The sequence below is a fragment of the Monopterus albus genome, unplaced genomic scaffold (assembly GCF_001952655.1).
Source record: "Monopterus albus unplaced genomic scaffold, M_albus_1.0 scaffold235.1, whole genome shotgun sequence".
In the NCBI taxonomy this organism is placed as follows: domain Eukaryota; kingdom Metazoa; phylum Chordata; class Actinopteri; order Synbranchiformes; family Synbranchidae; genus Monopterus; species Monopterus albus.
In genome coordinates this window covers 922191-933365 of record NW_018128115.1, presented here as the reverse complement: position 1 = coordinate 933365, position 11175 = coordinate 922191, and the positions used below count along the sequence as shown (strand labels likewise).

General features: G+C 49.2%; 1 protein-coding gene across 1 annotated transcript in view; it reads right to left on the bottom strand.

Moving 5' to 3' along the window:
- Positions 1–9853: 9853 nt before the first annotated feature.
- irf2bp2b (interferon regulatory factor 2 binding protein 2b) overlaps positions 9854–11175 on the bottom strand; it is a 2183-nt gene continuing 861 nt past the window's right edge. The window contains exons 2-3 of the mRNA XM_020620295.1: positions 11080–11173; positions 9854–10801 (exon numbers count right to left, since the gene is read on the bottom strand). Coding sequence (XP_020475951.1) covers positions 10251–10801; positions 11080–11173 — 645 coding nt within the window. The 3' untranslated portion in view covers positions 9854–10250. The remainder of the gene's footprint in view (positions 10802–11079; positions 11174–11175) is intronic.

Sequence of the window (11175 nt, the reverse complement as noted above, 5' to 3'; positions counted from 1 at the left end):
GGGCCCCTCTCCTACACAACACAAAAGAGGCAGAGCAGCCAAAGTGTAGAAACACAGCAACACACATCCACACAGCTACGGCCAGGGGCCGTACAGTCGTCCAGACACTCACACCTGTGCACACAGAGGTGATGGTAGGAGCTGTTGGTATGTGTGGACGGAGAGTGGGAGGAGGGCTCAAGTCATATTTCAGCACCTGCAGCAGAAAACAGGGAAGAGCCTTTGATCTGTGAGGAGTGTGGAAATTCAGAGGACGTTTTGTTCGAGCACTTACGTAACGGAGCACCCACTGTCACCACTGGCGGCCATGGGCTTGGACTCTCAACTGCAGCTCCATGACAAAGCAGCAAGTGGTGGTGCTAGCAGAGGGCAACGCCTGAATGCTGTTGGGATTCTCATTAGTTATAATGTCCTGTTAAAATCTGAAGCTAATCGATGAAATCTGGGGAAACAAGTGCTGGTGGTCCGAATAAACTGCTTGGCAGTATAGGAGCTCAGCGTACATGTCTACATGTCAGCTACACAGATGGATGTGAAACATCAGATCTGAGGTTTGGATGGCGCCGTAGATCCAGGGAGTCTGTGTGACTTTCTCTTCTTCCTGTGATTCTCTCCTTTCTCCACACGTGTTGCAGCCACTGGAGCTGACGCTGACGTATGTCGCGCCGATGTGTGCTGTCTGAGGCTAACGACATGACCCCTGTGTGAGCTCACGCTTACACGGAGAGGTGAGGTGTTTTCCTCCAGCAGGCTGCAATGATTGAGAGTTCTCCAAAAGTCCCTCCGGATTTGTGGACGCTGGTTCCAGCGAGGTGACCTACTGCTGGAGCGTGACAAGGAAGAACAGCAGTGTGGAAACCTCATGACTCCGATGAAAATGAGGCAGACTGCAGATGTTGTTTTCCACCTGGTTTTCTCCCCCTTCTCTGTAACAGGAGTGGGGAGGAAGTCAAATGTGTGTCCTTGTTTCAGAGCGGCGGTGACCTGGTTTCCCTGCCTGCTTTCATCCTCTGTAGTCAGCTGACTGCCAGTCAGATGGGGATCTCTTCCCCAGCTCTGGCAGCAGCATGCGCCTCCTCATCTGGATGTTAATCCGGTACATACTCCTCTCTGGGCAGGGGGCATAAATCTACAGTCTTTGGTCGCAGGGATAAAGCTGGCTTGTTCTTCTACGCTCTTCTCTCCACAGGGAAATGTTCTGGGACGGGACGTTTGTAAAGGCCTGCATTCATGAGAGCCTGCGTCACACACACAGCCATGTATATCACATGGTGTAAACAGTCTGGCTGCTGGCTGAATGTACTCTGTGCAGCGTCAGCAATTGTCTGTAAAGAGCAGCGGGCTGTCCCCGACCACCACATGGCCTGACCATGCACGCACATTCATTCTGGACTTTGTTTAAACAACACACACTCTCAACACAGTGTGTTGTAACCCCAAGATAAGGTCGGGAGTTATTTCAATGAGTAAAGGTCACGCTGCAGAAACAGGAAGGACGAGAAGTGTAAGACACCTTTTTATCAAACAAGGAAACACACAGGCAGTTAAGTCAATGAAATTCAGGTTTGGTTGGGGGTCTTCACATGGAGCCTAATCAGAAAGGTAATTCTCCCCCCCCCAACATCCCTCTTCTAATTGTAAATTCCTGTCAGTTACTAAATCAGGCCCTAAATCACTATCATAAAAGACGACGACACTGACTCAGATCCACCAGTGACAGAGATTTTGTCATTTTCTCGTGAACGTGAAGACATGCTGATGTCAGCGTGCGGGGGGGGGGTCAAAGGTTGGACTTTGATTTGGGAAACAACCCAAATATTGAGCAAGCCTAGCTGAAAGTGCTGAGCAGCTGTTATACATTTACCAGAGGGAGGTTGGAAGGGAAGCAGCTTTTCCCTTCTTTAAACGCCTCTGTGCTGCTGCGGGGGATATTTAATTACAAAGCAGATCTGAGGAGGACGATTCAGGTCCCCCAGCACGGCTGAGAGCCCAGCTCCGCCCCGCACAGCACAAACCACACTGTATTTAAAAACTAACGCTCAAAGCTGAGGCTAAACAGAGGGGCCGGAAGGATGGGAGTGCTACCCTTTCAAGAGCAGGTCTCTGAGAGGTTTGCCAAAAAGCAGATGAAGTGATGAGGCTTAGGGGAAGGAGAAGAAAAAACCTGACACTCCGCAGCCAGGAGCAACAATACAGCCAGGTTTTCTTTGGAAAAGGTTGACATGTAGAAAAAACACACACAGAAAGAGCATGAAAGCAAGCGAACAGCAAGATGTGATCATGACAAAACTCCCTTTGATGTGAAACAGATTTACCATCCACCCATGGGATTCTGGCACCGTGCACGACAGACTGCTGGTTTTAGGAAACATTACCTACAGTATGTTACATGTTGATGTTTACTTACCTGTAGACAACATCGTTTGGTCATTCTGATCTTTTTTTAAACAGAATATTTTGTTGTAAAAAATATTCATGCACAATGCACAACAGCAAAAAAACATCAGAAACATTACAAAAGTCTCTCTGCCTTAAAAACTGTCCAACAATTAATCAGTTCATTTAAAAATACGTGTAATGTTTTGCAAAAGATCAAAAATACTCGTTGCAGTTTAGTCAAAACCCAGTGAAAGGAGGGCACGTATTAAAGTAGATATGTTTTCTGACCGGTCGGGAGGTAGGAGTTATGCTAACTTCGTTGACTTGCGTGGGTCTGAATGCAGAAAACTCTGATTTTTCACAGTTTATACCAAATTTTCCACAAATATTTTGGCTCTTGTATTAAAAACTAAAATATTACTGAAAGGTGTTAGTCTGAAAATGAAACTTATTCCATATCTGCTACCTTTCTGAACTGTGGAGTACCTCAAGGCTGTGCCCTGGGTCCTCTTCTGTTTCCTGTCTAGATGCTTGACAGTAAACTCAGTGACGTCACTTCATCACCATGAACACACAAATACTCACTCGAGACCAAACGTGAATTCATCCAACAAATGCACTGTTTCCTCCTGTTTGTTTACAAGGAGCAGCTACTACATCTTTTTACAATTAATTTATATGTGAGAGCTGTTTATTTTAAAGATTTACATCATCAGTATGAACCTGATTCTGAGAGCCACAGGGAAGGGTTGTCAGGGTTTGTTGACAGTCTTTTAAAATATACATTTTTTTAAGAGTGCTTGGTTTAAAAAAGATTTTCTCTGTCCTCCTGCTGCTTTGCCTCAGCTGTACTTTTCGGACATTTTCCCAGGAAACCCTGACAGTGACCTTTCTGGCAACATCTTGTTTATTTGTAGAAGAGTCACTCAGGCACGATTAACTGGTGTGTGGGCTGACTCACTTCTTGGTAGGCACTCAAAATAACATCCAGATTTCAGGCTTCACGTTGCTGTTTTTAAGTTACTTTTTAAATCAGACAGAAGCCTGTGTGTTTCTGTGTGCAGTCGGTGCTGTTCAGGAGCTTTCAGCTGTTTGCTCTGTCCTTGGCCTGACAGATCTCTCCTGCATGCTTTGTCTTTGGAGCTTGTTTCCAGCCGACAGATGCTGCAGCAAAGAGTTTCTGCCTGTTTTATCTCTGCAGGTCTGATGTGATCAATATCAGATTTTCTCAGCTCCGTCGGCTGCGTAATAAAACTGTTGGCCAGATAAGGTGCACGCTGCTTCTAAACCCTCGGCTCTACTGTAAAGCTGCGTCTCCTGCCAGCACACCGTCCATTCTGCTGCTCTCAGGTTATAAAGCATCGGCCTGGATAAAAGGGATTGCCTCCCCCTCCTCCCTTGCTCTGGCCTTTACTTCCTGCCAACTCACTGACGTGGCAAATCCAGCGTCCCCTCTGTTTACCTTCCAGTAGTGATATCCAGGCAACAGGGCTGTGGCTCTCAGCGTTGGCTGCTATATTTGGGCCTTCGCTCCCTAAACCTCTCTTCCAGATAACAAGTCAACACAGCATAGCGTTCCTTTCTTGGTACTCGCTGCTGGGGGTTCACTGATTAATGGCACAGAAGCCTCTGCCCGCCTCGACAGCTAATTATAGTGAGTGCAGCTGTTGGGTTTGACCTGCCGCTGCCCCTCCACAACCCCCTCCACCCCCTCCCCAAATACACCTTTCACATGTTGCCCTCCCCTCTTCTTCCTCTCCTGCTGCAGTCAGCGGAGGACTGGCTGTCACGGGGTTTTAGAGTTCTCTTGTCACATTTCATCAAGTGATGAGCTGAACCCAGATAAAATCCCTCGTTGACTTATCAAGTCAGGGCGGGGCTGCAGCTGTGGCTGACATGGACCAAATGTTGTCAGTCACCGCCAGATGTGTTGCCCAGTGTGCTGCTGCTTTTCTACTTTGTGTTTGTCCTCTCAGCTGTAACATTGGCGCTGTTAGTCCCTGCAGTCTAGGCACTTTATTTTATCTCATTCTCTGTCTTTGGGCAGGTAATCTTATTTTTGCTGCCTTGTTTCTGTTGGGTTTAGTTGAAATGCAGGCCTAGGCTTGAGGGAGGCGGCAGCCTGTTGTGTGGTCGGCCTGGGCGGCTTCCCTCCTTTTGGTTCATTTTGACATGGCTGCACTTTTTGTAATCTTTCTTGCTTCATCTATTTTACCCACTACATATTTTGGTGTAAAGAGGGAAAGGGAGTAGAGATTTTCTGCAACTCCTCGTGTCCTTTAATGATGTTATTGACCTCATAGATCCAGTAAAATAATTACTTAACGAATTAGGCCTCAGTGCTCCTCCTTACTGAGACATTTCATGTTTAACGTGGCCATAACAGATACTTTACAGTAACTGAGGTCACTGTATGAACGCAGTCTGTTGATGAATCGACTTTACACAGTGTTAGAGACCGTCAGCTCACCATTTAGCGTCGGACCACAGCGTTCCCATCCTGGTTCTCCCCACTCTCACGGTGCGGCTCTGGGCCGCAGCATGAAGCCGCTGTTCTCAGAGGAGGCGCTCTAAACAGCCGCCATCCATGACCTGCTCAGCAGCAACCAGCAGGCAGGATGCGGTGGAGACCAAACCCAGAGCGAACAGAGAGGGAGCACTGGGCTGAGGCTCCTCAGGGGGACATGGACACACTGTGCACGAAGGAGCATGTTGCTCTGTGTCTGCCGGAAGTGGGAATAAGCCATTTAAGCTTTTCTTAATATTTAAAAGAGCCACTTTGAAGTAAAAGAGGAATCAGTACGACTATTGAAGGATTACATGCACCAGGTCTGGTTGTGTGTGTGTGTGTGTGTGTGTGTGTGTGTGTGGTGGTCTTTACAACGGGGCCAGGTCGACTGTTGTGCGGCTGCAGCGTGATCTGCCTGAGCCAGACATGTTTGTCATGAGAGGGCTGTTTGACCTTTTGAACAGCGTCTATATGTGGACACACTCCAGATGAAGAGAGGCCCCGGCCCTGAGCGGCTCGTTAGGACACGATGACCCAGGAGCACGTGATCAGCAGACGCTCTCCCCCCCCGAAACCCTGAAGCCAGCATGGGACGGGTGTGAGGACCTGTCGCTAACACTGAGATGTGGCAGACGGGGTGGTACAGCCAGCACCGGGGTCTGACACCAGGCTTTCTGGCCCTGGACGGTAACAGGAGCCTCATTCTGCAGCGTTTTACTTTTTAGTGCTTTGGTGATGTTTTGTTGGATTCTCCAGCTTTGATGCAACAGTTACTTCTACAAAATGCTTTGTCCATCCACTAAAACATTTCCATTTTAAAGAAACTCATCTTCTTGTGCTCTATGATATAAACATATTCACTCTATAGTTTTGGTCTTGTGAAGGGTCCATGCACCAGGGTCTAGTCCAGGCTACTCACTGTCAGACTCACAGCTTTGAGCAGAACAGTCGTCCCTGGGGCGGCCGACGACCATTAGTTTTACATACATTCAGGTGAACAGGTGTTGGTCCAGAGCCACAGTTGGCTCTTTCAGACTGACAGAGTGAGAGCGCTTCAGCTCAGGTGAAGGGTCCGGGGGCACTGCTGTGGTCAGACTGGAGCTCAGACTGGGCAGAGCCGCTTGATGCACATGCTGAAGGGTTTCCTCCTCACTGGTGTGTCCTTTGACCCTACAGCTGTGAGCTGGTTACGTGCACACTTTTAAGAATAACCTGGATCCAGGATTTAATCGAGGTGTTTGGAACCTGGACAGGGTGTTGACGTGTGCAGATACAGAACCACGGCCCCTGTAAAAACCCAGTCACACGACACATTACAGGAGTGTCCAGGCTCAGCTTACATGGTTAAATATTCATAGTTTAAAAACGTTCAGTATAAACGGTCCATGTTTCCAGGTGGAGGGGTCATGGCGACGGTGATGTCACAGCTCACTGTGTAACATCATCTATAAAAGTCACCACGAGCTCCAGCTGTCGTTTTCCTCTGGTTTGTCTCCATTTTGTTCTTTTTCCATGCAGCCTTGGACTAACTATGAATTAAACCACATATTTTAGACCTGACATCAGTTTTCCAAGTGACTTTTCATGCATTTGTGGTGCCATTGATTGTGTTGTATTTTTAAAAGATGGCCACATTGCAGTCCTTATTTGGCTGCAGCACTCCTCACAAAGTTTCCACTGCACTACATCTCAGTGGGTCACGCAGAGACTCTGGCCCATAACTGCTTTTCGTACACGCACTTCCCTTTAGTTAGAGGTTCCCACCGTATTAACTGTTAAATCAATTACAAACAGGCCCCATGGGAACAGGGTCAGGCAGGGTAAATGTGAAATGAACGGTTCCTTGTTAAACGTCTGTGTGAAGCTGCAGCCGGTTGTGTGGAACCATGTGGTATTTTCAGTGTTCGTGCAGGTGAGAGAGACATTCGTTGTTGCTGCTCGCTGTGCGTTCACTGAGTTCAAGACATGCTTCCTCCAGTGCCACCCTGCACTTCAGAGTCAGGGAAGAAGAGGGGGAGGCCTGAGCTCTGGGCGAGGGACAGCTGGACAAACAGGGAACAGAGAGAGAGAGTGGGAGGAGCAGGAGGGGGGAGAAACCCTGAGTTTTTCTCTGAATGTGCCACGTAATTTGAGCGAACCCTTTAATCTCAGGCCACTGGCTCTTCAGGGCCGCTGGGTGTTGGGTTTCAGTGGCAGATGAAAAGAAATGAGCTGGTTCGGCTGGAATCTGAGGCCGACCTCACGCCAGAGATGAGCTGGTCTGGGAGAGAGGGAGGGTGGAGGTCTGGATCTGGTTTGGATCAGCCATCTGATTGGCTGGCAGACATGAGACGGAGCAGCAGACCAACTCTGAACCCAGCAGAGGGTTTGCTGTTGCCTGAAGGAGTGTGAGCAGAAATCACTCAATAAAGACCAAAAGCAGCTGCAGCTAACTGAGGCTGGGTGGGGGGTGGGGGGTCACAGCCACGTCCGGGAAACAGACCTAACTACAGCTCAGTCTGGCAAAACTCTTTTACTCTAGGCCCACTGACCAGGAAGCAGACCTTGGGTACGACAGTACTTCAGTTATCCACCTTTGTCTCACTGTGTCTGCTCCGGGTTCGTCCTAGTTTCCTTCGCCTCTGTGAAGCACTTTCACTTGTCTGTGTTTGACATGTGCTGTTAAATAAAGCTGCTTCTTACAAATACTGGAAATAGAAACAGACAAAATATGCTTTTAGACCAGGATGGTTATCAGGCCTCGGCACCGTGTGCCATCAACAAACTGACAAGTGCTCACAGCGGGAGCCTGGTCTACTTACGGTTGGACAGAGATGTTCAGGAGTCTGTCCACTGGAGCCTGAGTCCAGTCTGAAGCCTCTGATGTTCATAGCTAAGTCTCTTCCAAGTCCTGATGGGCGTCAGGGATCCAGGCTGTCGAGGCTCAACATGGGGCCAGTGGTCCCTCAGGAGGCCACATAACCGGACAGAGGAACGGTCTGAACTTACTAGAACCCCAAGTGCTGAACCTTACAACTTTTCAGACATTAAGCCTTAACTTCTGCTGACCTGATTAGGTCCCTTTTTATTGGTTCCTATTTTTAGATTGACATGTACATTTTTTGTCTTATGTAAATAATGTGCCTGTCTTTTAAGCCGAGAGCTGCCAGAAAAAGATTAGTTGTGCTATGCATAGTGACAATAAAGATTCTTGGCCCTGACCCTAACTTGTCCCCTTTTTACAATACTGGCACTTCATTACATCTCAGGGGGAAATACTTTTTAAACTGTATTTCACTTTGTCCGACACCTGTTGTCAGTAGGACTCTTGTAGAATGTGGTTTTCTATTCAGAACAGACCAGAAACTTGTTTCAGAAGCTTGGCAGCAACCGGCTGATTGCACCGATTCTGAAGTACATTTTACTGATGGTACTGAAAAATATCCCATTTCAAAGTTGAACGTTTCTAATTGCTGCTGCTTTATTTGATGGAACTAAAGTAGAGCTGACAAACTCTGGGACAAACGTGTGACGAAGTGGAAGTCTGCAGATTTCAGTGACTACAGGGCGTCTAAAGAATATTTTCACAATGAATCAGTGGAAAACGTAGCATGATCCCAGGAGGACTGAAACCAAAACACAGAGCTGTAAGAGCCGCATAAAGGCCGGTTTTATTAGCAATACCACACCGATGCTCTGAGCAGTTGGGCACAAGTTAAGGCTGCAGCTCAGTATTAGTTCTCTTACTGATTAATCTGTCTGTATTTTGTGAAGCCAATGTTTTGTCTATGAAATGTCCAAAATGGTGACACGTGGGTTTTGCTCCAGTTGAACATAACGTCTTCCAAATGCTACTTTGGTCCAAAGCCAAAGCCCCACAGTAGTGATTCATTTGCTTTCAGAAACGCCAGCCAGGGCCTGGAAAGGGTTAAAGCTTGCCGTCCTGCGAGAGGCAGCCGGAGGCGATGGGGCCGACGTAAACACACAGACAGGCCCCCATTCATGCGCTCGCTGTGTGATCAACCTTGAACATCGCAAGGCGTGTTACTGCAGCAGAGAGGGGGAGGAGACAGACGACGGAGAGGAAGGAGGAAGGGAGGAGGACGGTGATTTCGGAATTCCAGCGAGGAGCATGTGACCCCTGGGCAAGGCTACCACCCCCCCCACTCTGAAGCAGGGGCCCCTGTGTACTGCTCCCTGAAGTCAAAGATGCGAGTGTGGCGCACAGAGAACATCCACGACTGACTGATGCACACACATGAAAATAACTGCAGACAAAGCAGAACTGAGCCAAACGTGCACTGAGGGTAGAAATAAGTAAACAAAGCTCAGCTTCATCCAGCTCCACTCTGACAGGAGCCATTTTGTCTGATGAAGCAGGAGGCCTGTTTGGATCTGTTCCCTCGGGCTGCAGCTCGTGACCTCACGTCTCCAGTGTGTTTGCACTGGAACCAGGGCGCAGGTGGAGCCGGCAGCAGCGCTGGTCTGCTGCCAGCGTTTGTTCGTAAACACAACAGAAACGAGGCTGCTGAGGTGTCAGCTTGGACCCGTGCCACGAGGAGGGTTAGTCAGCAACACGAGGCCAACAGCAGAACCTAGATCCAGGCACAGTGAAGAAGGGCGTGCATGTTGTTGCACAGGACACGTGAAGACGCATCAACAAACACCTGTGGGCGTCGCTTTGAAGCCGCGCTCATCCTGTTTCCACAGCCCGCTATTTTTAGGCCCTGCTTATCTACCAGCACCGGGACAGAGGCTCAGCGGCGAGCGACCTCGGCCCACCTACCACTGATTTACTGTACAAAGTGTTTATGCAACCCCTCCCCCCGCTGCCACTCTCCTCAACTTCTCTTCCACCCACTGTTCCCTGGAAGCCAGTGTTGGACACTATTGCATCATGGCTGCTTCACAATCAGACCGTGACGCTCCAGCCAACTCCTGGCTCACTGATTATGGAAAATAAGCAAAGCACAGAGACACTCGAGGTGTTATTACAAGGTCTGAATCTGTATTTGGCAAGTTTGTCTTAAACAAGTGCATACATGTACAGCTAGAAGCTTTTTGTTGGGTTTTTATTTATTTTTTAGCCAAGTGCTCAGATTAGTCACATTCTAAGTTGGACAGGACTGTGTCCAGACCTACAGTACACCGACAGACTGAGAAGAAACGAAGTGGGAGAGTCCGTTATGACGAGTACATACCTTTTTATCTTCAAAAATATAGAAACACAAAGTACTGAAAAAGAAAAATCAAAAAAATTATACAGCCAAATGTACAAAGTCTACATCTCCCATGAGTCCAGTATGTACATGTCCATCATTCTGGGGACGACTCATGTTTGGGCGTGAGTTGGGTTACAAAAGGAAAAACGCTGAAGAACACTTTAAGGGTCCCTCTCCTTTTTGACCTTAATGTCCCCGGTCAGGATGGTCGCAATCTCCCCCTGCATGAAGGCCCAGGGCACATTGGAGCCAACCAGCGGGCACCGTTCGCCACTGGGGCAGTACACCTCGCCGGTGGCGCCCTGCTGCTTGATGCTGTCCCGGGAGCAGGGGAAGCAGAACTTGTGTGAGGGCACTGACGGGCACTGGACAAAGTGAGTGTCCTCCAGCCGCTCGTGGCACAGGGTGCAGCAGAGCGGCACGCTGCCGGGCGGCACAGAAGAGTCCGGGATGCTCTGCTGCGGCGGTGCGTGGGGGTCCATGCTTCCAGGTGCAAGTGGAGCAGAAGAGTTGGTGCTCACAGGCCCCTCTCTCTGGGTCAGCCTCCGCTGAGAGGCAGAGGACGGCGACGGCAGGGAGGCCGGGGGCAACTTCAGGACCTCAGAGGGTGAAGGCAGCCACCCCTCACCGCCATTCATCTTGGGGGCGCTGCCTTCGCCATCGGGCTCTGGGGAGGCTTTCCTCTTCATGCTCCGCGGGTGCTTCCCCCGCTCTGTGATGAGGAAGAGGAAGAGGGAGGGTTAACACAACCACACAACACACAAACACTGTGCTGCTCTGTGAAGACTCAAACAGGAAATTTCTCTGCACACAGTGACTAAAGCCTGTTGGTGTCCGGTGCCCGAGGTGAACGGGTCCGTAGCCTGCCGTTACCCGGCATGCCATGTGTGAATGCAGTCAGCGCCCAGTGAAACATGCGGATCATTTCGGCGCTGTGAATTTGGTGTTTTCATAATTTCGCAGTGCTGCGAAAGCCAGAGAAAGACGTACCTGTTTTAGAGGAAGTGGCGCTGGTTTCATATCCCATCACCCTCTGCATGGCGGCGTGCTCCTTCTTGAACCGGCTGTCGAACGGGTGCAGCGCCA